Here is a 25,305-nt window from a genome sequence, read left to right on the forward strand (position 1 = left end):
CACATATTACCAAGGAAACCAAGAATGAGGATTCCATTCAACCTTAGTGAGGGAGGCTTTGGAGGGAGGCGACCCTCCCTGTTGGGGGACACAGGGTGACAACCCAGCCTCCCCCTGAAGGCTCTCTGGGCCTCTGAGGTGTTCAAGTACTTCCCAGGAATTGACTGCCAAACTGGGGCTCCACTCAGAGCAACCTGGCGCCAGGTATGGCCCATTTTTACCTTCTGTTCATGGACCACCTTTCCCCTCCCATCCAGCCAAAGAAATCCATTTGCTCCCCTCCCTACATTCCTTCCCACCTGGCCTTTCCTCCCCCCAGAAAGGAAGGGGATTCTAGAAGGAATTACTCAAATGCTTCCCAAATCTCTGTTCACTTCCCTGTCATGCCTGCCTTTCCCCATCCTCACCTTCCACTGCTCCTCTGAGCCTGACCGGATCCCATTGTCCTTCCAAACTCAGCTCAAAGCCACCTCCTCCCCGAAACCTTCTCTGACACCCCAAACACAGGACACGCTTTTCTCTTTTCTGATTTCACAGACCGCTCGGGGGCTGGCCTGCTCATTTAGTGCAGTGTAACCTCAGACACCATGTTTCTTCTCACCTGGTTTGCTGTGTGCAAGCTTTGACCTTTTTCTCCTTCCCTCTCCCTACTCCCACAGGCACGAGATTGAGTGTGCCCTCCCGGGGACAAAGCAAATACTCTTCCCTTCTTCTTGTGCTCCTTCCGTGCTTTTTGATCAAGGTGTGATACACGAGGAAAAGGAGAAAGATGTCAACAGGGCAAGGACGAAGGGGACGAGGGGTCAGAAGGAAACCAAGGCTGGAGATCCAAACCTTGATATTAGGCATTAAGTGGATTATTCCTCTATCTAGGGCTCAGAGAACGCTGGGGAGGCTTAGGTCTGAGTCAAGAAATGAAATAAGAAGCAGAAAGCAAAAGAAAAATAAAAGGGTAACCAGTGGGCTTTTCTTTCCTGGAGATTTCTAAAGCTACAACACAGCCTGAAGGAGAGATGCCAAGAAGTGGTCCGAGGCCGCCCGATCCATCCTGAAGAAAGGTGGGAATGTGTCAGAACTTTCATATTGTCCGGAGTGGTTCATCTGGATCGAAAAGGAGACAGGAACTCCGGGCAACACAGGGCAATAATAAAGATTGTTCCATCAATCAGAGCATCTTTTGTTCTGTACTTCTCAGGAAACTGATCCCATTCCAGGCAGGTAACGGGTGAGAACGAATGACGGCCAGAAGAGGGACCTATACTATTGGGTCCGCTCGGTTTAACAGGTCATCAAATAATAAAACAAGAATCCTACTGCTCAAAGGAGAGCGAGGGCTAGCTTGGTCTCAGAAGGTTCAGCCTCACGAACCAGTCGGGCTCCATCCCTGCTCTAATGCTGACTGGGATCCCCAGCCCCTGTGATGGCAAACAATGCCCCCTGGTGTGCTCTGGACCAGGGAACTATGGGAACTTCCCGAATTTCACAGAACTCTATAGATTAGCGTTCATCTCCGCTACCCTGTGCATAACTGACCTAAAATTGAATGATCCAAACCTGTTTCCCATCCCCCAGAGATGTGTGTAATTAGATAAAATGAGGACAGAATATGTATAAGGATGTGTGATACTGGGATGGCTGCCCAGAAAGGAAATGAGCACCAGGAACCGGACGGCCCTGTGTGAGCCCTCTGCACCGAAGGGCTACACGCTGGGACTGAGGCACAGTCACTTTGACAGAGAGAGCTAGTGCGGCATGACCTTTCTGAGCTGACAAACACTCTTGTACAATTCTGCTCCTACAACCTACGTGTGATGCACCATCAGCGTGTTCCCTGACTTCCTGCATTGAAGGCTGTCCAGTGGCCCAGAATCGGAATTAAAACTTGACTCGAGTAGCCCATCACCAACTCTGGTCTTCACCTTACTCCTGACCCAGAACCAGGCCTCTCCTGGGTGGTGCCTTCTTCGGAACAGCCCCACCGCGGAATGACTTGGAGCGTGGAAAAGCAGTAAGGGGACATACAAAAGTTACGGTGATGTTTTTCTCTCTCTCGATATGAAAAATGAAGGCCCCCACGTGATCTCCAGGACGTCATTTTCTGTTTCACTGTCCAGCGAATTTGTCTGAATTGAACGTAGTCGGGACAAAGAGTCCTAGGGAAAGTTATATCCATGTAGGTGTTGGTACTATGAAAGTACACAAAAGGCTTTGTCTCAAAGAATATATACCTGAAAACAGTGACTGGGCCATCGTTACCTTCAAAACTCCATAGATCAGGTCCCAGCATTGGGTTAAACCATTATAGTATTCTCACCTTCTGGTCCCCTCCATCTTAAAAACTCATAAAAGTTCTCAGGTATAAATAAGGCAAAAGGAAATCCCATACATACATAGCTGAGCACATAGCAGACATTCGAGAAAAATGTGGCTGATTTATCAGTGGCTATTCAAAGCCCCGGGTTACTTCCTTTGTCCCTGAAGGAGAGCAAAGTAGAGAAGACTTGTCTTGGCTTCCCAAGACCAAAGCGGGTCTTAGCGCCACAAAAATGAAGTGATGAAGAGACAGTGGGCTAGAATACGTGATGCCAACATTCATCACAGCCAAACACGCCACCTGCGAGTGAGGCTAAGCTGGTGCCTGTTTCCCAACTCCTGAAATCGAAGAATTTGCAGAAAGGAATTCTGCTATCTTTTCCACACTCCTGCAGTCAAGGAGGGAATGAGAAACACATCAACCCTAAAGGGCTGGAAGCAAAGTACGTAGGAAGAGCAGGATGTCTGCTTGTGGACTTCATTTGCTCGATTATTCCACACCTAGTTATTCAGTGCCTGCTAGGATAGATCCTGGGAGTAGACAGGCACAGGCAACCACCATCCCAGCCTTCCAGGGCCTTATTCCAACTAACCAGAGTTAAGTAGTGCGGTGGCCAAGAATGAAGAGTATGCATGGGACGATGGGGCTGAGGCAGGTGTGGCCGATTCTAGCTGAGGGTCCACAAGGACTTCGCTGGAGAAAGGGGGCCTCCGAAGTGCCTGGAAGTTGAGCAGGTAGGTGCTTATCCAGGATGCCTGGAACAGGGTAGGGCTGACGGAGCCACAGTAGTTTGGCAAGATGATAGGGGAGGGTGGGGGCGCAGCCCTCTGAGCAGGGATACAGAAGCATCGTTTTAAGATCACCAGTTCAGCCACACCCCACATTCTGAGGTCCTTAACCTGGAGCCTGTGGACCTCTAGGGCATCCACGGATGGGCTCCTCAAGGTCTGTGAACCCCATATGCAGATGTTCACATCTATATGCATTTTTTCCTGGAAAGACAATCCACCATTTTCATAGGATTCTCAAAAGGGTCTACAGTTGCCAAGGAAAGGTGGGGAAGAGACATTCCATAGGACATCAAGTAGCCTGAACACCACAGCTTGGAGCGGAAGCCATGGTTTTCTGTCATGGCATCTCACATAGAGTTTGGTCTCTGACCTATCCGAGGTTTTCAGAAGTAGCAGAACTAAAAGGATGAGGGCAAGGAGATGGGAAGAAATCACCCTTCTCATCACCAAAGCCAACATCTGCGTGTCCTGACTGTGTGCCAGGCACTAGGCCAGATTTTAAAAACCAATACATCTTTCCGTAGACACGTGGAAATATGTCTTCTCGGCCTCCTACGCCCAGAGCGAGGATTGCAAAGCCAGGTTCCTAAGTGTGAATACGAGTCACCCAGGGCAATTCACTGCAAGCCCCAGATCAGGTTCAAACTTTAGTTGGCAGTTGCCTAGCAACAGGTAACCCCAAAGACACATCACCAAACCGAGACACCAAAAAGGCATTTTGTGGACAAGCTGGTGCTGAAAAGAGCCCCCACCCCCACCCCCGCAAGTCTGCCTGCCAGGTCTCTCTGGGATGCTGGGGGAAGCTGTTGTCTTTGCAGCCAAAAGGAGGCTGGAAGGTGGAGCTGGGAAGGTGTGCGAGTGATGGTGTGTTCCCCCCCCACCCACCCACCTGCCCCCACATTGGGAAATAGGCCAGGAACATGGAACTGAGGGTTGAGGGAGAAGGCAGCCTGAGTAGAGAAAGCAACTGGCGCCTCCACACGAGCTCTTCCAGACCAGACCACACCTACTCTTGCCAGCCATATCTAAAGCCACATCAAGCAGCAAAGATCTAACTTGCACCTCCATCCAGCACTCCCCTAAAGTCATCACCAGACCCCCACCTGCAATGAACTGAGGACCCAGGAAGCAGCTTTTATCCAACTCTGGGAGCATATTTATCCTCCCTTCCAGAGGCAGCAAGCCCCAAAGAGGCAAAGAGATCTTACTTTCTAAAATTCTGATTTTTTTTTTTAATGAAAAGCTCAGAAATTCCTGCAACTGAGTCAGGTGAGCCTGGGATTCCTAAGACAAAGGCTCTCACCCAAACCACCACACAGGCCAACATCAGCAACACTCCCTGTGCAGGTGGTAGAAAACTTGGGTAGACGGGGCCTTCTTAGAACCCGTCATCTCTTCTCCAGAAAGGTCCTGAGGGCTGTAGGGAAGGGGCAAATAAATACATCAGTCTGGAAGAGATTCAGGAAGAACAAATGCGGAAGTCAAACAACAACAAATAAGGTGGATATAAATCCAGATAAAATATTAAAATCATTAAAGGGCTGCTGCTCCCTGAAGATCGGGGAAAATGAAGAGAGTTAATTACAAGCAATCTCCATGCACTGCTGAGCCAGCCGGCCCTGATAAATCAACAGCTGGGGCTGCTGTGGAGGGCAGTCAAGGGGTTGGGGGGGGTCACCATCCGGGGAGGGGGGCTGCTGCAAAAACAGCAGTGACGTCAAATTGAACCCAGCGACTTAAGTTTCGTGTCTATTAAATATTTTATGGCCACTGAATTAAGTTGTTCTTCGACGGGAAGAAAATGAGCAGTGAACAAAGAGGGAAGAAGATATGGATGAAGAGGTATTGTTTGTTTGATTCAAAACATACTTGCAACTGTGATGTCAGTATCTCTGATCTTACCCCAAATGCAGAGGCTTTTGCCTTTTTTCTCTCTCTACCTGATCTGCACAACAGCTGCATCTCCTCCGATCTCTCTACAAAACCCTGGGTGATGTTTGTTTAGGGGGGCTGAGGGAGGTAGCACGAAGTCAGGGAAAGCAACAGAGAGAGGGCAGATGGGAAAGACCTTAAGAATTCTCATCACTGACTTTTAGCACCAAAAAAAAAAAAAAAAAAAAGCCCAAAAAACAAAAAGAAAAACCAAAATAAACCCAAAAAAACAAAAAACAGAAAAAACAGACTTTTAGCACAAAACAAAAAGGTCTGCAAAAATAGTGGGAACTTTTTTTTTCTTGCTTGCTTTCTCTCTTTTTTCCCTTCTTTCTTTCTCCACATCCTTCCTTCCCCCTTTTCTCTGCAATCCGATAAAGTTTTTGTTTTTCATTTTAAACAAAAACAGCTCAGAATTTTCGGGCTCAATCTAAGTAAAAAAACAGTGATTTTCAAAGTGTTACAAGAACAGTCCTTCTCTATTCTAAGGGAACCCTCCAGCTCTTCCTTGATGGAAATATAATCAAGAGAAATGATTGGGGGAAAGTGTTTTTTCTCCTCCATAGAATTGGGATTGGAAGGGGAGTGTGTGCATGGGGAAACATAAGGAATTATGCATTTGGATATGCATTTTAATTAGGTGGACAGAAGCAGCCGCCTGTTAATTTTTCTTGCTTGTTTCCACTTAGCATTCATCACAGGCAGAACCACCATAGAGCGCTCCCACGATAATAGATGGTTCTGCATTGGCTAAGTCCTCAGGGAAAATAATTAGCAGGAGAGAATATATTCTCTCCACTCCCACTACCCCATCCACCCTGCCCTCCCCCAGCACCACATTGCCTCCCCTCCCCGCCCCCCAATCCACAGTGGTTTCCCTAGGAGAAGCCTAGGGGAGCAGTCAGCCTCCTGGTTTACAAGCACTTACTTTGCCCTGCCAAAGAACCAGGGTCTGGACGGAGAAACAGACAGACTGGAGGCCTTCCTTGGAGGGGAAACTCCTAGATGCAGGGAGGGAGGCTACTCTGCTGAGTTCTGAGGGGCAGGCTGGCCACCAGTGTTGGCCAGGACAGGAAGAAGAAAGCCCCAAAGAGGGTGCGACCGTTCTCACTGACCTCAACCGGCAGCAAACAAAGACATGTAAAGAGTTGTTAGTTGAGGATAATGGGGGCCCTGATGACATTTTTTACTTAATTTGCTTTTATAAAGTAAAGGAATGTTGTATTGTTACAGCAATCTTGAATCTGAAGGCTGGCGATCAAGATGGAACTCTCTAGAATTTTGACCCCACCACAACCCGCTCCACAGTCTACTTTGATATAAAGAATCAATTCAGGCAGCTGATCTCCTGTGTCAATAGCACACCCTCCTCGTTGACCAGCAGGTTGAAGCTCCAGCCCCGCCTCCACCACTCCTCCCTTCCTCTCTTCCTTAAAGTCCTCTTGAGAGGAGTCAGAGACTGCCAGGCGACTGAAGCCCAAGTCCCAGGAAAGCTCTCCCCTCTGCCCTCCGAGCTTCTGTTTCCTCTGAGTTTGCAGACGGACTCCTGTTCAGAACTGACAACGGGAAATGAAATGAGGGCTTCCCCTGAGCTCATATTCTCACCTATTTCAAACCCAGACAATGGGGAAAATCCCAATGAGATCCTAGGGCTATTTACACACAGCGGGATGAGTGAGGCTTTGCACTTCCTGAGAAACAATGATAAGGCTCCATGTGTAAGGCCATACTCATCTCATTTATTTGAGTTTTAATATATTAAAATACTGTTTAATATATGGGTATGGTTGACGCTGAGAAAGCCTCAGTCCACTACCTGAAACTGCCATTCTCCCAGTAACACCTCCCATGTGCACTTTACACCTTTAGAAATGTTTTCACAACCATTATTTCATTCGGACACCTTGGGGGCCAAGCAGGGCTGGGTGCAGGGGGAAGGGAGGAGAAAGGAGACCTCACAAGCTCTTCTCGGTGAGGAAGACGATAGGTCTGATTTACTAAGTCTTGCCTTTTAAGCTGTCCCATCCTCCCCAGTGCTCCCTCAGCCCTCTGTTGCCAAATGAAACTTCCACCCTGCCCGGAAAACAAACCAAACCTTGACTCCAGGGCTCACCAGGTAAGTACTACTGCTACAGCTCCTGGAGCCTTCCAGAACCCAAACCCTGACACCACACATGCCCTCCAGAGGAGGTGGAGGCGAGGGGAAGGCAATCCGCCTGGCTGGGGATGAAAGAAGTGAGTCATTGGGTTCTCAAAGGATTTAGCCCTCAACAAATAATGGTATTCCTACAGGGGAGAGGGGATAGGGAGGTTGCATATTACAATACTATTAGTATTTTTCCCTAAGTTTTTAAGGTGGGGATTGCCTCTACTATTTAGAAATGTAGCCCCTGGGGTGCCTGGGTGGCTCAGTCGTTAAGCCTCTGCCTTCTGCTCAGGGCGTGATCCCAGGGTCCTGGGATCGAGCCCCGCATCGGGCTCCTCCACTGGGAGTCTGCTTCTTCCTCTCCCACTCCCCCTGCTTGTGTTCCCTCTTTCGCTGGCTGTCTCTCTCTCTGTCAAATAAATAAATAAAATCTTAAAAAAAAATAGAAATGTAGTCCCTGAATTTTAAAGAGTGTAAAAATGAGGGGCTCTAGGCATATACCCAAGAGAATTGGAAGCAGGGACTCAGCTACTTATATACCCACCTTCATAACAGCATTATTCACAATAGATAAAAGACACAAGTAAGCCAAGTGTCCCTCATCAGGTGAGTAGGTAAACAAAATGTGGTATGTACACACAATGGAACATTATTCAGCCGTTAAAAGGAAGGAAATTCTTGGCGCGCCTGGCTGGCACAGTCAGTTAAGTGTCCAGCTCGGTTTCAGCTCAGGTCCTGATCTCAAGGTTGTGAGATGGAGCCCCACTTCAGGCTCCCTGCTAAGTGCAGAGTCTGCTTACGTTTCTCTCTCCCTCACCCTCTGCCCCTCCCCCCCTTTCACACTCGCGCATGTGCTTTCTCTCTCTCCCTCTCTAAAATAAATAAATAAATCTTTTTTTAAAAAAGGAAGGAAATTCTGGCACATGCTACAACACAGATGAACCTTGAGGACATGATGTTAAGTGAAATAAACTATCACAAAAGGACAAAAAATTGTGTGATTCCACTTACAAGAAGTGCTTAGAAGAGGCGAATTCATAAAGACAGAAAGCAGAATGGCTGTTACCAAGGACCGGGGGGGGGGGGGGGGGGGGGGGAGATGGGGAGTTATTATTTAATAGGTACTGAGTTTCTGCTTGGGATGATAGAAAAATTCTGGAGATGGATTTTATCAACGGTTGCACAACATTATGAACGTACTTAATGCCACTGAATTGTACACTTTAGAATGGCTACAATGGCCATTTACATGTTACAAATGTTAAATATACATGTTATGTATATTTTACCACAATGAGAAACAAATTAAGGGGCTGCCTCTGTCTGCTGGAGGTCAGGGTAACCATTTTGGTTTCTCTTTTATTTTGCCTGAGAATCACAATTTGGGCTTCTCTGAATTCTCTGATTGGTTTTGCAACCACCCCTTCCTCCTTTAGGCTTGTAGAAAATTGCCGAGGGAGCTTTCAACCAAAGGAAAGCCAGATAATAACACCCCCAGAGGAATCTGGGATATTCTGGAGGCATGTCACTAGAGGAGGAAGAGGAGAGGCAGTGAATTCCAGTTTAGATAACTGCTAATACCCACCAGGATACAGCCAGCCTCTGTATGGCTGCTAGTCACCTCCATTCCCTCAGCAGTAAGAGGAAGCACAGTGAGACATCAGTACAGGTCCACCTACTTCAGCTAACTAAACAGACGGGTATCTACAGCTGCCCAAATGGAAGTGAAGCAAGCACTTTATTTCCATGTTAATGGGATGGGTGCTATAGGGGAGGAAAAGCCAGGTCCAGGGAGATTTTGGATAAATGAAATCCAAACAAGAAAATTCTTTTTGCTTGCTTCCCCCTCTCCCACCACACATTTAAAGAAAAGAAGTGGGGGAGGGGAGGAGACAGGTGTTCTCAGTAATTTCAGTCTTTTCCACAACCAAAAACTTTATCTGAGTGCTAATGAACAGCAAGATAGGCCAGAAAGTCTTCCCACCTCTCTCTCTTCTTTTCATCCTCTGGTCAGGGTGCTAATGAGAAGAAAAGTGTTCACAAAGGAGAATCGGAAGAAAAGTCCATGTTCTAAGTGGCCCGCCACCTAGTCCTCAGCCTTAGACCCTGAGAAGGGAAAGGAGTGCCATCCCAGTTAGAACTCCAACGGGTAGCACGATGTGGCAGGACTGGACACAAGAAGATGAAACTAATGAGTCCCCCATACGCAATCCCCTTCAGAAACACACTTTAAAAACAAGAAAGAATTTGAACTTTGGCCCCGAACTGTCCCCCCTATCCTAATCGACCATAGTAAGAGCCACCAAGCTTTTGACCTGAAAGGAATTTGGGCAATCAAGGTGCATCACCTTCATCTTAAAGACGAGGGATTTGCAGCTCAGAGAAGCTCTGTGTCCAATATTCCATAGCAAGTTGGTGGCACACGGGGAGCAGGTGCTCAAGTCTCTGGATTTCTCTCTCAGAGCTTTTTCTCCTGCATTACTCTGAAGTCATAGCTACAAAGACTAGCGAGTGGTGAGAAATGAACGTGGAAGAGGGACACAGTTCACAATAGGGCCACACTGACTGCAGGTGGAAGGTTGGAGACTGCAAAACGTCTTCTGCTAGAGCTTCCAGCGGCAATTAATACAAACAGCAGGTTTTCAAAGTGAATAACGACAAAAACACGCTCATTTCACAGCAACCTGAGATGACCACAGTCTCTGGATTCAGCGGGGGAGGAGAGGGGGCAAAAGGGGGATTAGACATGTGTCATCATTGTTTCCCAGACTCCTATCCAAGACTGGGGTGGAGGAGGACTCACTGTGGGCTATTTGAACCCCATTATTAGGCACTCTGAGTCTAATCCCCTCAACCCTCCCTGCTTCCAAACATAGCCCCTAACTCTTAGCCCTCAAGGCTTCTCTCTTCCCCTCCCACCCCCCACACCACTACCATTCACAAACGCAACCTAGAAATTCCCAACACAACCTGCTCCTCTTTTCCCACCCACCCCCACCCAACACCTTCTAACCACTGCTTTTAAAACTCTGATGCAAATCACAGGCTTCAAAAACCTTCCTTGGGTGACAGTTTTACGATGCTAAGCTCCATTCATCCATATGGTCTGACAGACTGTGAAACACTAGTAACCGGACCAATAAGAAAAACAAATTAGAAAAACACCACAACACCTCATCTCGTCCCAGTCACTCACACAACTAAAGAAAACTTTGGAACTTGCAATAGATCATAATATCAGGCTCTCTTCCTGTTAAACAATCATCTTTTCAGAGTTCCAGACCGCACAGAGGTTTTATCCACTCACCTACTCCCTTCCCGCCACCCCACCTCTCCCCATCCCACCCCACCCCCAGGCCACGCTTTATCTTTCCTTGTTAAATAGCTACGTATTTAAAGACTATCTCAAGCTAGGATCATGCTTACATGGGCCCCTGCTGGAAAAACCGTTGCTGCCCAGAAACTATTTCAGTGGTGTGGCATTTCTTTGGCCGGGGGCTTGCCACATTTGGCTACATTTCTGTCTTCCACTGACTTTCAGAACACTCAAAAACCATAGAAGTTACTTTGCAGAGGTTGGGATAATAAACAGACCTGGATTCCCTTGCCTTTTTATGACCCAGCCCCCACCGCCACTACAATCAGTGGAGGCTGCCCTTTGAAAACAGAGAAGTCAGCCTCAGTTTCCTTTCTGTTTCTGGAGCTAAACAAAGCCTGCTGACCGTAGCATTTTATTTATTTTTTTGCATTGATCTGAGCAGATGGCTCTGAAACAGCTTTAGACGTTATGGTCTTTCTCAGAGGTATCCAAATTCCAGCTACCTGCATGATTGCATAAAGACAGAGGAAGATGAGAAATCTCCGATTAAGCGGCCTCTGAATGCCAGCCCACCTTAGGGATCTCAGCAGCTCCCATTCTCCCAATCATCTCTGGATGTCTCCCAGGTGGTCTGTAAGGCTGGCTATTTTCAGAGGTTTACCCTGTGACAATGCCTCCACTTGGGTTCTGGCAGAAATTAATATCCTTTATGGGTATCTCATCAAAACCAGACATTCTTCCTTCTGAAAAATAATGTGTGCTAATGAAGTTTGGGAAATTCAGGGCTTCTTTTTTTTTTTTTTTTCTTTTTTTTTTTTTTTTTTTGAGTGGCAACCAGAAGCAGATGGAGAAGGTGCATCTTAGGCCTCTGTTGGCTTAAAATATCTGAGGGTCCTTTTTCATAAGGGGCTAAAATAATGTCCATAAAAGGCTACAAGTTCACAAAGTCCCAATCTCCATATTCCCCACTTAGTACCTACCCAAGTTCCCCCACTCTGACAGAAAGAGCTAAGTGGAGATTAGAACCAGGAATGCGGTTCCCCCCCACCCCCTCTACTCTGATATCTAAACTGAGTGCCACAGCAAGAGTGAGGTCTGGCTTATAAGTGGCCACAATTGCACAACTGTCACAGGCACTGAAACCACTTTAGATTACAATACAGTGTATCCAGATCGTAGGATGTATGGAGATGAAGATTTAAAGTCCATCTACACACATGACCTGCTGTTTCTCCCAGAATTGTGTCCTTAATAACAAAACAGAGATATAGACACGTACCTCTGAGCAAGGGAAAGTCCTTACAAAAGAAAGTTTTGATACAACTATGTATGTTCGCAGTTATAAGCATGACAAAATAGTTTGCTGGTCTCATTCTTTTTAAACAAATAGTTACTTGAGGAAAAGCCCTGTTGGTTTATATAGAATAATTAAATAATAACAGTTATTCTTTTCTAAGCAGGCAGTTATAATAATAGATACATATGTGCATAATCAAGTCTGGCAGAAGGTGGCAGACATTCCCAGTTAAGTGCATACAAACCAGGGTTTTGATAACTTAATAAAAGAGTAAGTTGTTTAAAGTGTTGATAGCAGATTTGGGGGAGAGCAGTTTACCTGAACTAGAATAGCAAACGAGATGAGAATTTATATTAAATGCATCATGTTTCCTAGGTATGCAGAAATCAACCAGAATATGTTATGTGACTTACTTCTGCACGGACTTTGCCATATTTATGTTACCTGCATGGTTAACCTCACTACATGGCCCTTCTCTTGCTTGTCCAAAAGCCAAGAAATGAGGGTTACTCACAGGTCTAGGCTCAGACAATGTAGCTGCTAAATTAAATAATGTGTAATAGCCATTTACACATCATACAAGCCTATCAATGCTTTTAAATTCTATTTGTCCAGATGTGACTGCTTGGTTGTGGGGCCACCCGCCGCGTCCTCTTTGTGATCTGATCAGTCCAGGCGGCTCCTGTTTCTGCCTCTAACACCCTATTGGGCAGTAATAAGATGTTAAAGGCACCAACAGAGAGAAGCCAGGCTGTCAGCTTCAGAGAGGAAGGGGGTGAAGGGTACAAGGAGGAGGAATAAGAAAGGGAGTTGAGGGGAGATCAAAGACAGGCAGGAAGAAAGCCAAACTGCTAGGAGAGGAGATGTGGTTCCAGGAGCTTGGGACCCTAAGGAAGACCCCAAAGCAATGAGATTCAAATTGTACTATCCAGTCACCCGAGCTATTGAATTATTAAATGTCCCACATGGAAAAGCCAGTATAATGAAAAATGGTCCGTACTCAGGATAGGCAGAGCCCTACAGAGGTGTTGTATGAAACCTGAGCTTGTTTCTCTACAGTATATTAACCTACTACCACTTTATTCCCCAATCCTAGAGGAAACCTTTGTGTGACTGGTTTCTGTAGGGGGCGTCCGTGTTGTTGGCTTTTTTTAGGAAAGGGAGAGAGAGACTCACACAGAGAAAATGCTAATGTCGTTCAGCTCCGTTTCATTGTCAGGAGGGACACAAGAGGATAAAAACCTAGCTCACCAAACCATTCTCCCTGCTCCCCTCCTCCCAACACCACAATCCACCCCTTTAGCTGGATGTGTCTCTGCGCTTTGTTCTAATTTATCCCATGCATAATTTATTTACGTGTGTATTGTTTCCCCGATCAGCAACTTTTAAAAACAAATGAAATCTATAAGATGTTTTATTAAACAAGTTGTTTTCAAAAACGAAGGCAGATGGTGTAGGTCTCCCAATAACAACGTGTGTGCTTCTGCATTAGGAGTTTTAAAACCGTCCGGAGCGCAAGAGGCCGGCTAGTCGGGGAGAGGGGGTAGGTATTGTTTATGCCTCCCTGACCTCCAGGGGAAGGGTTTGGGATGCAAAAAGAAGGGGCTAATTAAAAATGACCACTCAACTCCCATCTAGAAAAAGCAGGCAGGGGTGTTGTGTATATGCTAGCGCGTGTGGGGGTGTGTGTGTGTGTGTGGCGACACAGAATTACAAAACATCTCCTTGTAACTGTCTCTAATTATACAAAGTACAAGTATAATAATTCAGCACTAATTCCACTAAACCAGCCCGCTTCTCTGTCCCTTCCTCCACCTCTAACCCCACCCCACTCAGACACCCTCGCCAAACACGCACCCTTCTGCAGTTCAAAAAACAAACAAACAAAAAACTGGAGCGAGCTGGGAAACCCTGGAGCGTAGAGATACTGCGCCTGCCCGCGCGTGAGCGGGCTCCAGGGTAACGATGGTACCGCTTTCCCAGTAGGAAACAAACCTGGCGCACATGTGAAATAGATTTCTCTAACTTGAGTTTACCAGGTGGCATCAGCCCGCCTATGTGATTTCGGCTGGAAATGGGGAAACTGCAAATCAGCTGTAGGTTCCGTAGAAACTCACAGCACCAGCGGTGTGGCTGCGCGAGCGACCGGGAGCGAGGATGCGTCGAAGTTACGCCCATTTATTCTGCCATAAAACATTTTCTTTCTTGGGTGAAACGCTGTGGCGTTCAAGTGCAGCGTATCCGAGCTTGCGAGCGAGAACTAAAGCCGGGAGCTGCTCTGTGATCAACATCAGCTTCCAGTACCCTCGGCAGCTTTAACAGATACGTATATTTAAAACTCCGATACCGGGAACATTACTACCTTTTTCCCTATTACTGATGGGAGATTAGCTGGGGCAAATACTTCCGATTATCCTCGCGCGTTCCTTTGCGCTAGGAACTCCCCCACCCTTCCCCCCTCCCCCCGCCCCCCGCCGGTGCGAACCTGGTTTTCAACTCCAGGAGGAGCCTGGGGTGCCAACGCGGTGCGCTGAGTTGAAAGAACCTGCACCGAACCTGCACCACACACCCGGGAGAATTCTGCATGAAACGCCCCCCACCCGCACCTACCCCTCCCTTCGCCCTCGGCTTCCAGCCCAGCTGGGAAGTCCTGGTCCCAGAGGCGCGGACCCCGACCCACGTCGCGCGGCGACCGGGAGGGGAGCTCTCTCTGCCAACATCATTGCCAATAGCACCCCTTGTAGAGCGACGCTAGTTTTCCGAAGCTCCGCGATCGCGATCGGACTTGGCGGCTTAACAGTTCCACCGACTGGAAGGAAGGAAGGAAGCCAGGATGAAAAGGAGGAGGAAGGAAGGCAGGCAGGAATTGGCTGTCGGACCCGGGGACTGGTCCCCGCATGTCCTCGCCCAGCTCGCCCCCCTGCGTCCGGGATCTGGGCGTCCGCTCAAAGTCTCCCGGCGGCGGCCAGAGGCACCTGCCCCTCGCTCTGGCCGGGGGGCAGAAGCTGCCCGCTCAGGCGGGGAGCCCGGAGCTGCCTCTCCGCCCGCCTCGGCTTTTCACCCAGAGGAGACGAAAACACCATTCATAAGACCTGCAGCTTCCCTCCCTCCAAACCAACCCCAAGTTAACCCGAGTCGTTAATATACTACAGCCAGTTCGCCCACAAACACACACAGACACACCGGTGACCGCCCGGAGCGCCGTCACGCTCCGGGGGCTGCCCCGGCAGGAAAGCCCCGGGCAGCCACCTGGGCCCCAGGGCTCCCGGGACCCACTACTCCCCCTGCGGTCCTCCCAACTCCGGAAGGTTTGCACAAACTCCCCGCAAGCGATCGGAAGACGTAAAGCGCCCTGCAAACTCCGGAGCTGCCACGGTCCGCTCGCCCCGGCGGACCCAGCAGCCCGAAAGGGGCTGCGGACTCAGAAGGCGCGGGGCTCAGCCAAGTGCACCAAGGCGGCCCCTGCCCGGCGCTCGCCCCCAGCTCGGCAGCCCCCCGCGCCGCGCTCGCCGCCCCGCGAGGCCGGGCACTCGGGGGACCGCGCCGTCCCCGAGCTGCCCACGACCCCCCTGTAGAGCGCTCGAGCGCCTGGCTGCCCTGCCGAAAACCCCTCTCCGTGCGTCCTCCAATTAAGCAGAACACAAATGTAACAATTTTCTTCTTGTTAATTGCATCTCTTGACATTTCTGCGCGTTGGGGGAAAAAAAAGAAGATGAAGAAGTAAGAGCTGAAAGAAAAAAGAAGCCCCGCCGCGGCTGCAGGCGCCTGCAAGCGCAGTGCATTGGCAGCGCTCCGCACGCGGAAGGCGCCTTTTTTTTCATATTGAAACCAGGCGGAATATGTACATTTTTTAGTCTTACTTACGCTTTCAGGGGGTTGTGAATGACAGTCGCCATTTTGCTACAATGTAACAGAATATTGTCTGTCTCAGAGTTCTAAAGGTTCGCTCAGGGGAAGCGGCGAGCCAATCAGAGCACGGGATACCGGCCCGCTGGCCAATTGGCGCTGCTGGTCGCCAGATGGGCGGGGCCTGCACGGTGGTAGTTATTAGGGGAGCTGTCAAAGCCCAGAGGTCACTCCCTTTTGTAGAGCCCGAGAGCAAGCAGGTCTTAAAGGGGCAGTACCTCGCGAGCAGCTCCGTTTCGGATTTGGGAAAGTGGAGACGCACGGGAGAGTACTCCAGTTTGGTTTGAGTCCCTACTTTCTGAATAATTGCAAAGAGTTTGCGCTCCTGGACAGAAATATTTAAGTATTGCCAACAAACCACTGAACCCCATTCATTAGCTTTTGGCTTTGCTGTTACGTTTCTAATCCCCCAAAGGGCAAATCCCCTTGTTCCCGTGCAAAAGTTGGAAGGCTGCCGTTTCGTCTAACAAATTACTACACGTGCCCAGCCGTTTTCTAATGCTCCGGGTCCTAAGGCTTTTTTAACATTCTCATTCCCGTAGTGTTTTCTTTATCTCGGCCTCTCTCTCTCTCTCTCTCTCTGTTTCTTGGAACTGCTGCCGCCGTTCCTGACGACTCCAGGACAGCAACTCCCCTCCCCCTGGAATGTCTCAATGTCAGGCTCACTCCCTCCTGCAGCCAGGGCTTTCGTTACGTAATGCGCGGTGGTCACTCGGCGAGGTTCCCCACTACCACCTCTTCTAATCTACACACACTCCAGAAACTTCTAAAACGATCAGATTCAGGCCGGTTGGGGAGCCAAGTGGGACCTGGCGTTCTGACCTTTAGGCTTAGGACAGAGGAGGTTTAAGAAAACTTTTGGAAACGCTTTCTGCTACTAGGAAAGAGAGTAACTAGACAGAAGGTGATACCAGAATCTCTTTCGGGGAGTAGCACACGCGATTCTGGCGTCACTTTTCACTACTTAGATACAAGGTGGAAAAATTTGCTACTGAATAATCCGGTATGACCCGAGGCGTTCCGAGTCTGTGCCTGCTCCAAGTCTGCGTGAACTCCTCACTGGCGAACCCCTGACAAAATTGGGAGACTTCTGTGAAGCCAGGTTTCCACAGGGCAGCGGGAAGCTCCTGGTGGATGAAATCGCACTAAATGATGAATAGGGGCCTCGTTAGCATACAGAAATCTGGCTAACATCCCAAAGTTGTTTAATCAGGTCAAATAGCTAAAATAGCGGAGGAGGGGTGAAAGGGGGAGAGGAGATGCCAAATTGCCAGTTCTTCAGAGCTATGCCCTCTCACTTCCTTTCTCAGGGCTCCTCTCAAGGCAATGAATTTTTAAATAATAATAATAATAATAGTAGTAGTAGTAGTAGTAGTAGTAGTAATAATAATAAAATAAAGTTCCAGAACTTTCAGGTTCAATTCCATACACAGAGTTACAGAAAAACAGAACAGGGCTGAATGGGTATGTTTGTTAGGCTTGAAATTTTAACTCCTTCTTTCTGCCTAGTTAATAGCATAGACAAGTCCTATAGATTGTAACTCTGCACAACATCTTGCCATTTGAAAAAAGTTATCCATTTTTCTAAAACTAAAGTTTGAAAAACCCCTTTCTTACAAATTTGTCAAGGGAATGGTTCAGAAGCTAGTTCTTGGCCTGGGATGGTGTTTGAGAACATTAAAAAGCAAGCATTGTATTCAGACCCAAGAACTATGATGAGTTTGAAGTATCAGCCAGAACTCCCACCAACCTCTTTGAGATATCAAAACCACAGCAATTCAGACTGGAAGACAACAACATATTTTAATATACGCAGCTTGATAAAGGAAGCAGGAAATGTGGAGCCTACCCGGAATGAGGCTTACGATTTAATAGGAGAGGGAAGACAAACTTATATTACAAATTGAAAAAATAGATAGACTCTCAGCATGTATAATCATTTATGTGTTAAGGCCCAAATGCAGAAGCCAGCATAATTCCTAATTAACTGATACACTTGAAAATGGCAGCTCAGATCTGTCTTCACTTTGAGAAATTTTAATCCAGAACTCAAACACTTAAGTTGCATTTTATAATGATTGAACTGAAAAAAATAACAAAGAGAGAATTTTTTAAAGTAGGATACGCTTGTTTTTTATAATCTAATGGAATGTCATGTAAGTCTATCAGTGGTATGACTTTTGAGTAAACAGAATTGTTGTGAATCCACCTTGTATAATTCTAAGACATATAAGAGTTATTGTCTTAACTTTGGTTTTTATATCATAGATCAAGTTTTGTTTTTTGGTTTTTTTTTGTTTTTTTTTTTCCAATGGTAAGGCAGATTCTGTCAGTTTGCAAATGGCCAGATCCCCCTGCAGTGAGGCCAGATTTTCCAAATAGGTCTTAAAATGTAATGATTCCACCCCAGAAAAGACATATATTTTTTGCCAGAACACTCAAAAGCAAGGATGTTTAGAGTGGACATGTTTAAAGGAAACTGGAATCTTGAACAGTTTTGGAGAATGTTAAGTTTTCCATTAATTTTGCAAAGAAGTCGTATATATGGTTAGAAGTGTGGGCCTTGAAATACACTTGCCTGAGTTCACCACTTACCAGCTGGATTATCTTGGGCAAGTTTACTTAGCAACTTGAATGTTTCTGTTTCCTCATCTGAAAAAAATGACAATAATGATGGAACTTCCTTCATATGGCTCTTTTTCAGGTCATGCATCAAGTGTCTGGCACATGGCAAACTCTCAATACATGTTGATTATCATTTTTTATTGAGATATTGAATGCTTTCCTGATGGCATAAGGAATGCGGGGGATCTGAACAAAAAGACAGGACAAAAGGTAAAATTGTCTATCAAGTTTAGTTTTGCAACTCATGAATTCGAGAAGATGGAACAAAGAACAACTTTCATGAGAGCAAAATAATACATTGGACTACTTCAGTTAGGAGCCATATAACTACTTAAACCCAAAAAATGTCTTCTTGCTGATTATGATATCAAGATGCTTTTAAAATCTCATCTCTAAAGCTCTATAGATATTCTATAGTTACATATAGATATAGATTTAAGCACACTCCATCCCTCCCCATCTCTTTCAATTTCCTTTTTTTTTTTTTTTTTTGAGTATAGTTGCCCATCTCTTTCATCTTGATTTAGCTGGTTGGGTAGCTTAATTTGGAGGCCAGAGTGGGCCCAGAATAACCACTCTCCATCCCACCTGGAAAGTCTAGGGCTGTGCTATCCAACATGGGAGCCGGGAGTCGCATGTAGCTACTAGGCACTTGAAATGTGGCTAGTCCAAATGGAGGTGGGCTGTAACTGTTAAGTATACACCAGATTTCACAGACTCAGTACCGAAAAAAAGAATGTAAAATAGCTTATTAATGATTTTCATATTGATTACACGTTAAAATGACAATATTTTGGACTTACTAGATTAAGTAAAAAATGTTATTAAAGCTCATTTCCCCTGTTTTGAAATGTGGCTACTAGGAAATTTTAAACTACTCATGTGGCTGGTGTTGTATTTGTATTATACAGGATTGCTCCAGACAATGTGTGTGACCAGGGGAGGGAGGATGAGGCCTTTCTCAATCATGTTAATCCATCTTGTGGACCCTTCTCAAATTCAGCCTTAATATCAGTTAGCAAAACTCCCTGGCCCAGCTCAAGTAGGTGTCCAACGCCGCCATCCAAAGGAAGATTTGGGGTGTGACCACAGACCCAAGCACCCAAACCACTAGGGGCACCCAAATCTGTTTTCTTTGAAAAAGTTTGAGGGCAGTTTCAGCAGACCATGAGTCAAAGTTGGGAAGAGATGCCCGTGCAGAAGCAGGGAAGAAGGGCATTTCTGTAGCAAGTGTTGGCCTTTGTGACTGACTTTTTTTAAGGCATAATCAAAATAAGAGAGGGCGGAAGGAGGTGCAGAAATCACCAACAGCCAAAGAGTTCATTTGAAAGAGGAAGTGTGCCACAAAAGCCATCCAAAATAAATGCGCTGCCCAGCAGTCTCTGGGACCTGAAGGAGTTTTAAGTCCTATGGGGGTTTAAAAAATAAGAACGAGCTCACCATCGATCCCTCTATTCATCCACAGACCCATCAGTCATAGCCTTGGCAGCTGATTGGCCATGCTGGTTCCCTGAGATCCAGAACGAGCTCTGGAATGTTCTAGACACTAAGCCAAAAAGGGGGCATCAAAACTATAATCTGGTTTTCTCTCCTCTTGGGGAGAGAAATATCTCAAAGCACAGAAGAAATATCTCAAAGCACAGAAGAAATAAAAAAAGTTAAAATCTGAGTATGTGAGATGCTCCTCGGGCCAGACTCTGAAACCTCTTATTTCAAGGTAAAGCCAAACAGAAACCAATGCTTGCTGCTTCCCACTAACTCAGTTCATTCATTCACTCATCCATGGGGGGCTCTCTTTGAGGGAGGCATTGTGCTAGGCACAGGTGGCGAAACAAAAATAAACCAGACAGGGAAAAAACCCACAAAAAGCAATTCCCATCCATCTGGAGAGAGAATAAAGATAGTAGGCCCAACCCTACAAGCAAGCAGAGAGTAATTACTTGAGCGACTTAAAGGGGAAAAGCAGCCTGCCCAGCCGGGCTCTCCTTTTCCTGGCACGGTGCCCATAATCCCAGTGGATGCATCCTTGGGTGTTTAGGGAGTGCATTCACTCCTTTGGGTTTTCAAGGTTTCATGGTATTGAGATTTTCACAAATTGGTCTCAAACAGGGGAGAAGTGATATATGTCAAGGAACCTTCGTGGAGGGAGCAAGTACTTCCAAAGTTGGGAGAAGGGAAAGGCTTCCTGGAGATGGTCACATTTAATTTGGGCCTTGGTTGGATAGACTTCAGAAATGAGCCAAGGAATGACAGGCCTTCCAGACGCAAACCATAACCTAAGAACAGCTATTCATCCAGCAAATATTTGTAGGTTCCCTACTCTGTGCCACCATGCCTCCTTTATGCTGGGCCTTGGGATACAGAGAGACCTAAGACAGTTCCCACCTTAAAGGGGGGGGGGCGGGGAAGCTTGCAGTGACAACGCAGAGCTGTGAAGCAGAGGAACAGGGGGCACTGTGGGGCTGGAAGAGGCACAAGAACGAGACAGGAAGGTCAGGGTTGCCTTCATAGAAGTGACGCCTGAGCTGGTCCTGAATACCCCGTAGGAGGAAAGATGTCCCCACGGAAGTGGCAGCACGTAGAAAAGCCCCCAGGGAAGTGAGAGAGAGCACTGTGATTTCGGGGATCCCTCTGGTAGAAAGGGAGAAGCAGAGGTCTGAGGGAGACCGAAGAAGCTGGAGAGACGCGGAGGGGGTGCCAACACTAAGAGAGGAAGACTTTTATCGGGAAGGCAAGCAGGCGACACTGAAAGATTTTTAAGCTGGGGTGAAAATGAAGAGGTTGCCTTTTTAGAAAGCCCTTTCCATCAGCAGCGTGACCACGAATTGGCGGGAGGGCGAACTGAAGGCCTCGGAGCCTGCTGGAAGGCTGTGGCATCAGGGAGAAGTTGAGGGGCAGAATCGGTGATTTCTAAGGAGGGAGAAGGTGCAGGCCGTAGGGGCAGGCCTGCCACGGGCCGCGGGAGGTGGGAAGGCCCAGGATGCTGCCAGGTTTCGGGCTTCTGGGAATGACATCGGACAGCTCCACTTGCCTGGAGAAACATGACGTCCAAGCCAAGGCCTGAAGGCTGGAGGTCAAGAAAGCACTGAGACCTTCTGTTGCGGGAGAGGGGCTTGCCTCACTAGAATACCTTAGCCCCCATCCCTCCATCGCCCCCTGAAATTGGTATAAGCCGCTTCCCCTGGCAGGATAGTGACCTAGGCTGGGATTCTCTTAAGCCCCCATCCTCTTCCTTGCTGTACGGATTCCACCTTGTGTCCAGGGCCTCTTCCAAATCCCTTCCTGCTAATCCCCACCCTTTCTTTCAGGGCATGCTCTGAATCGGCTTAAAGGACTCTCCCTCCTGGGTAGTTGCATCTTAATAGGGGATTGTAGGGCACCCCAAAACCTTCACAAGGAGGGGCTCAAGACTTCATGAGACACACGGTATACACACACATGCACGCACGCAAACAGGCACGTAGAAGCAATGGCTTGATTAGAATCTCAGGCACCAGGAAAGACAGAGAGTGGGATATATTTCTACAGGAGCTTTCTCCACTCACATCACACAGAGTCATCACAGGCTACTCTGAGGACTGGCCCAAGTCCCTCTTCTCCCTCACTAATGCTAGACATCCACCAGTGGGCCTTGGGTCTTCTTCCTGGTAAAGCCACTGCTTATAGAGGGCCTGCTGTGTCTATTTGTCTACGAGAGCTCATTCTTCTCTCTTATCCCCTCCTCTACCTGCCCATCTACGTTTTCCAAGTCCCCACCTTGGCCCATCTACATGGACACCAGATCTGAAATACTGGCACCAACCAGACAGGAAGGTCAGGGCTGCCCTCGTAGCTGCTTCGTTGCCTGGCAGCCCCTGCATCCTAAATCAAAGCAACTGGCAAAGTCCTCCTGCAAAATGGGACAGGATGGAGCAAAGGAAAAAAAAAAAAAAAAGAAAAGAACTCCACCATTACCACCATGGGAAGAGACTAGAACCATGTTTGGACCAAGACAAGCATGAACCAAATTCTCTTAAGCCTGAGTCCCTGTATAAAGCAATAAATTTACTCTTTGCCATTTCCAAGGGAAAGACTTCTTTTCATCCGCAAAAGTGGCTACCCCAAGGGGCCCCCAGAGAGGCCTTTCTGTGGCGTATTGCTTTAAGTATGGTGACACTTCCGAGACACCTGTTTGTCTCACTCACACCATTTCTGTGACCTCAGGCTTCTCCTCTGCCATGTGCCAGGGCTCGTCCAGGAGAAGTCTGAAAGCCAAGCACAGGAGAACACGTGAAGTCTAGTTGTTCTGCAGATATTTACGCCACCCCATAAAAATAGGTGTCCACCATCAGGAGAGATGGACGCAAGCCACGGGACCTAAATGTCCCACACCCCAGTGAAGTTAGGGACCCAGCCCTGCCCAATCGCAGCAGGTGCTTTCTGCTCTCTGACAGCTCTAGGCAGTGAACGCTGGTCTGCAGAGCGGCAAAAGGACAACTCCGTGTTTATTCTACTTAAGAGGGCAGAGGGAAGTGGTAAGAAAATGTTCCTGAAGCCCACAGAGGGCCCAGTGCGTTTTAAATGCATGGAAGCCAACAGGGGCAGACACCCTGATGAGCACTCTGTGATGCAGCTTTGGATTCCAGGACAGAGGCTCGGTGGCCTAAAACCCCCAAAAAACTAATGGCAGAGGAACCGGGCAGGGAAATGAGTGAGGGGGGACTTTCTGGGAGAGGAGACAAAATGGAAGCAACTGGTTCTGGTGAAGGAGAAAAGCACAAATCCAATGAGATGGGATTATTAAGGTCTAGGCAAGAAATGAAATTTATTTTGGTACCTGGATTCCCAAAGTCACCATATGTTCTTGTCCTCTGTTCTCACCAATCAACTTATTTTATCCCCATTCAAACAGGCAAAAATTTGTATCATTGCCGTATTGTAATAGTTGGAACTCAGCGACAATTCTGAAAATGAGGGCTATTTTCTAGACATGAGTGGGTTCAATGATGGTGACTCTGAAAACCAGCATGTTTCTAGAATGGCTTTTCATACAGCTGATAAATACTTTTATCTATTTCATAGCTTGAATGTAAACCTATGCAGATTAAATGGATCTCAAATTAGTCACTTGCTACTTTTGGCTTTCACGGAGTTTTATCCATAGCTATATTAAAATACATGGTTCCTCAAAAAATTAAAAATAGTAATACCATATGATCTAGTAATTCCATTACTGGATATTTACCCGAAGAAAATGAAAACACAAATTTGAAAAGATATATGCCCCCCTGTTTATTGCAGCATTGACAACAGGCACGATATGGAAGTAACCCAAGTGTCCATTAAGAGATGAACAGATAAGAAAGATGTGGTTGTATACACACACACACACACACACACACACACACACACACAGGAATATTACTGAGCCATAAAAAAAGAACGAGATCTTGCTATTCATGACACATGGATGGACCTGGTGGATATTATGCTAAGTGAAATAAGTCAGACAGAGAAAGACAAATTCCATATGATTCCACTCCTATGTGGAATCTTAAAAAACAAAACAAATGAATAATCAGAAATTGGTAACTCCAGAGAACACACTGGTGTTTGCCAGAGGGGAAGGGGCTGGGGAGATGAATAAAACAGATAAGAGGGGGAGAAATACTTATATTTTCATGTGTCCCATTTTCTGTCTCCCTGTCCCATGAGATGTGGAGGCCAGGTGTGGCACCTTTAAATCTCCCGAGCCTGGCCCAAGGCCTAGCAGATGGTTAATAATTGCTAGTGGAAAGAATAAATAAAAACCTAAATAACTACATAGGGATATAAATCCCACCCCAATAAAAAAAAAAGAAAGAAAGAAAATTCTACTTCACACCCACCAGGATGGCTAGAATCAAAAAGTCAAATGACAGCAAGTGTTGACAAGGATGGAGAGAAGTCAGAACCCTCACCCATTGCCGGTGGGACTGTAAAATTGTCCAGCTGCTTTGCAAAATAATCTGGCAGGTCTGCAAACAATTAAGCATAAGTTACCCTGTGATCCAGCGATTCCGCTCCCAGGTGTATATCCAAGAGAAGGGAAAACATATGTCTACTCAGAAATGTGTACACGAATGTTCACATCAGCCTTATTCCTAATCATCAAAGGGTGGAAACACCTCAATGCCCGTCGACAGATGACCGGATAAAGGAAAGGTTGTGCATCATTCAACAGAATATTAGTCAGCCGTAAAAAGGGAATGAAGCACTGATCCATGCCACAACGTGGATGACCCTTGAAAACATTATGCGAAGCAAAGGAAGTCAGGTACAAAAGGTCACATACTAGATGATTCCATGCCTGTGAAAATCCAGAGTAGGGCAATCCACAGAGACAGAAAGTAGATTAATGGTTGCTTAGGGCTGGACATGGGGGTAGGTACAGGGGAAAGGAGGGTGCCAGCTAAAGGATACAGGATTTGTTCTGCGGGTGATGAAAATATTCCAAAACCAACAGTGGTGATAGCTGCACAGAGCTGGAATGTCCTAAAACCCATTCAGCCACACACTTTAAATGGGTGAATTGTATGGTATGTAAATTATATCTCAATAAAGCTGTGTTTTTAAAAATCTCTACTCATAATAAATGCTAAACACTCGCTAACCCAGACATTTCTGTGGTCATTTTCTCCTTTAGAACCACATTAGACATGTAGAAAACGTACACTATTGGAGGGAATTCAATTTCCAACTCTATATTCATGTTAGCCTCTTGTTTCATACTAAGTAACACAGAAACTCCCTGCCCTGAAAAACTCAAAATATTGAGGCTATAACTATGACCCAACAAATGAGCTCATCGACAGAGATCTTGAAAGCCTTTGTGTTTCTAGGAAGAGTTCCTAGAAAGTCAAATACAAATGTTTCAATCTTGCGTATTAGCCACTCTGGGGTGAGTCCTAAGGTGAAATCTCATCATAGAAAGGCTGAACCAAGAATCCGTTTTAC

At 46.8% G+C, this 25,305-nt stretch overlaps 1 protein-coding gene across 2 annotated transcripts in view; it reads right to left on the reverse strand.

Annotated features, from left to right (window-relative positions):
* The window catches only part of DPF3 (double PHD fingers 3), a 247,751-nt gene extending 232,035 nt beyond the window's left edge, over positions 1-15,716 (reverse strand). The window contains exon 1 of one of the 2 annotated variants that reach the window (XM_045807888.2): positions 15,664-15,716. In XM_045807888.2, the coding sequence (XP_045663844.1) occupies positions 15,664-15,695 (32 nt within the window). In that variant the 5' untranslated portion in view covers positions 15,696-15,716. The remainder of the gene's footprint in view (positions 1-15,663) is intronic. The other variant, XM_045807887.2, reaches the window with a different exon arrangement.
* Positions 15,717-25,305: the final 9,589 nt, after the last annotated feature.

The sequence above is a fragment of the Ursus americanus genome, chromosome 26 (assembly GCF_024610735.1).
Source record: "Ursus americanus isolate L20-20 chromosome 26, mUrsAme1.1.p, whole genome shotgun sequence".
NCBI classification, from domain to species: Eukaryota; Metazoa; Chordata; class Mammalia; order Carnivora; family Ursidae; genus Ursus; species Ursus americanus.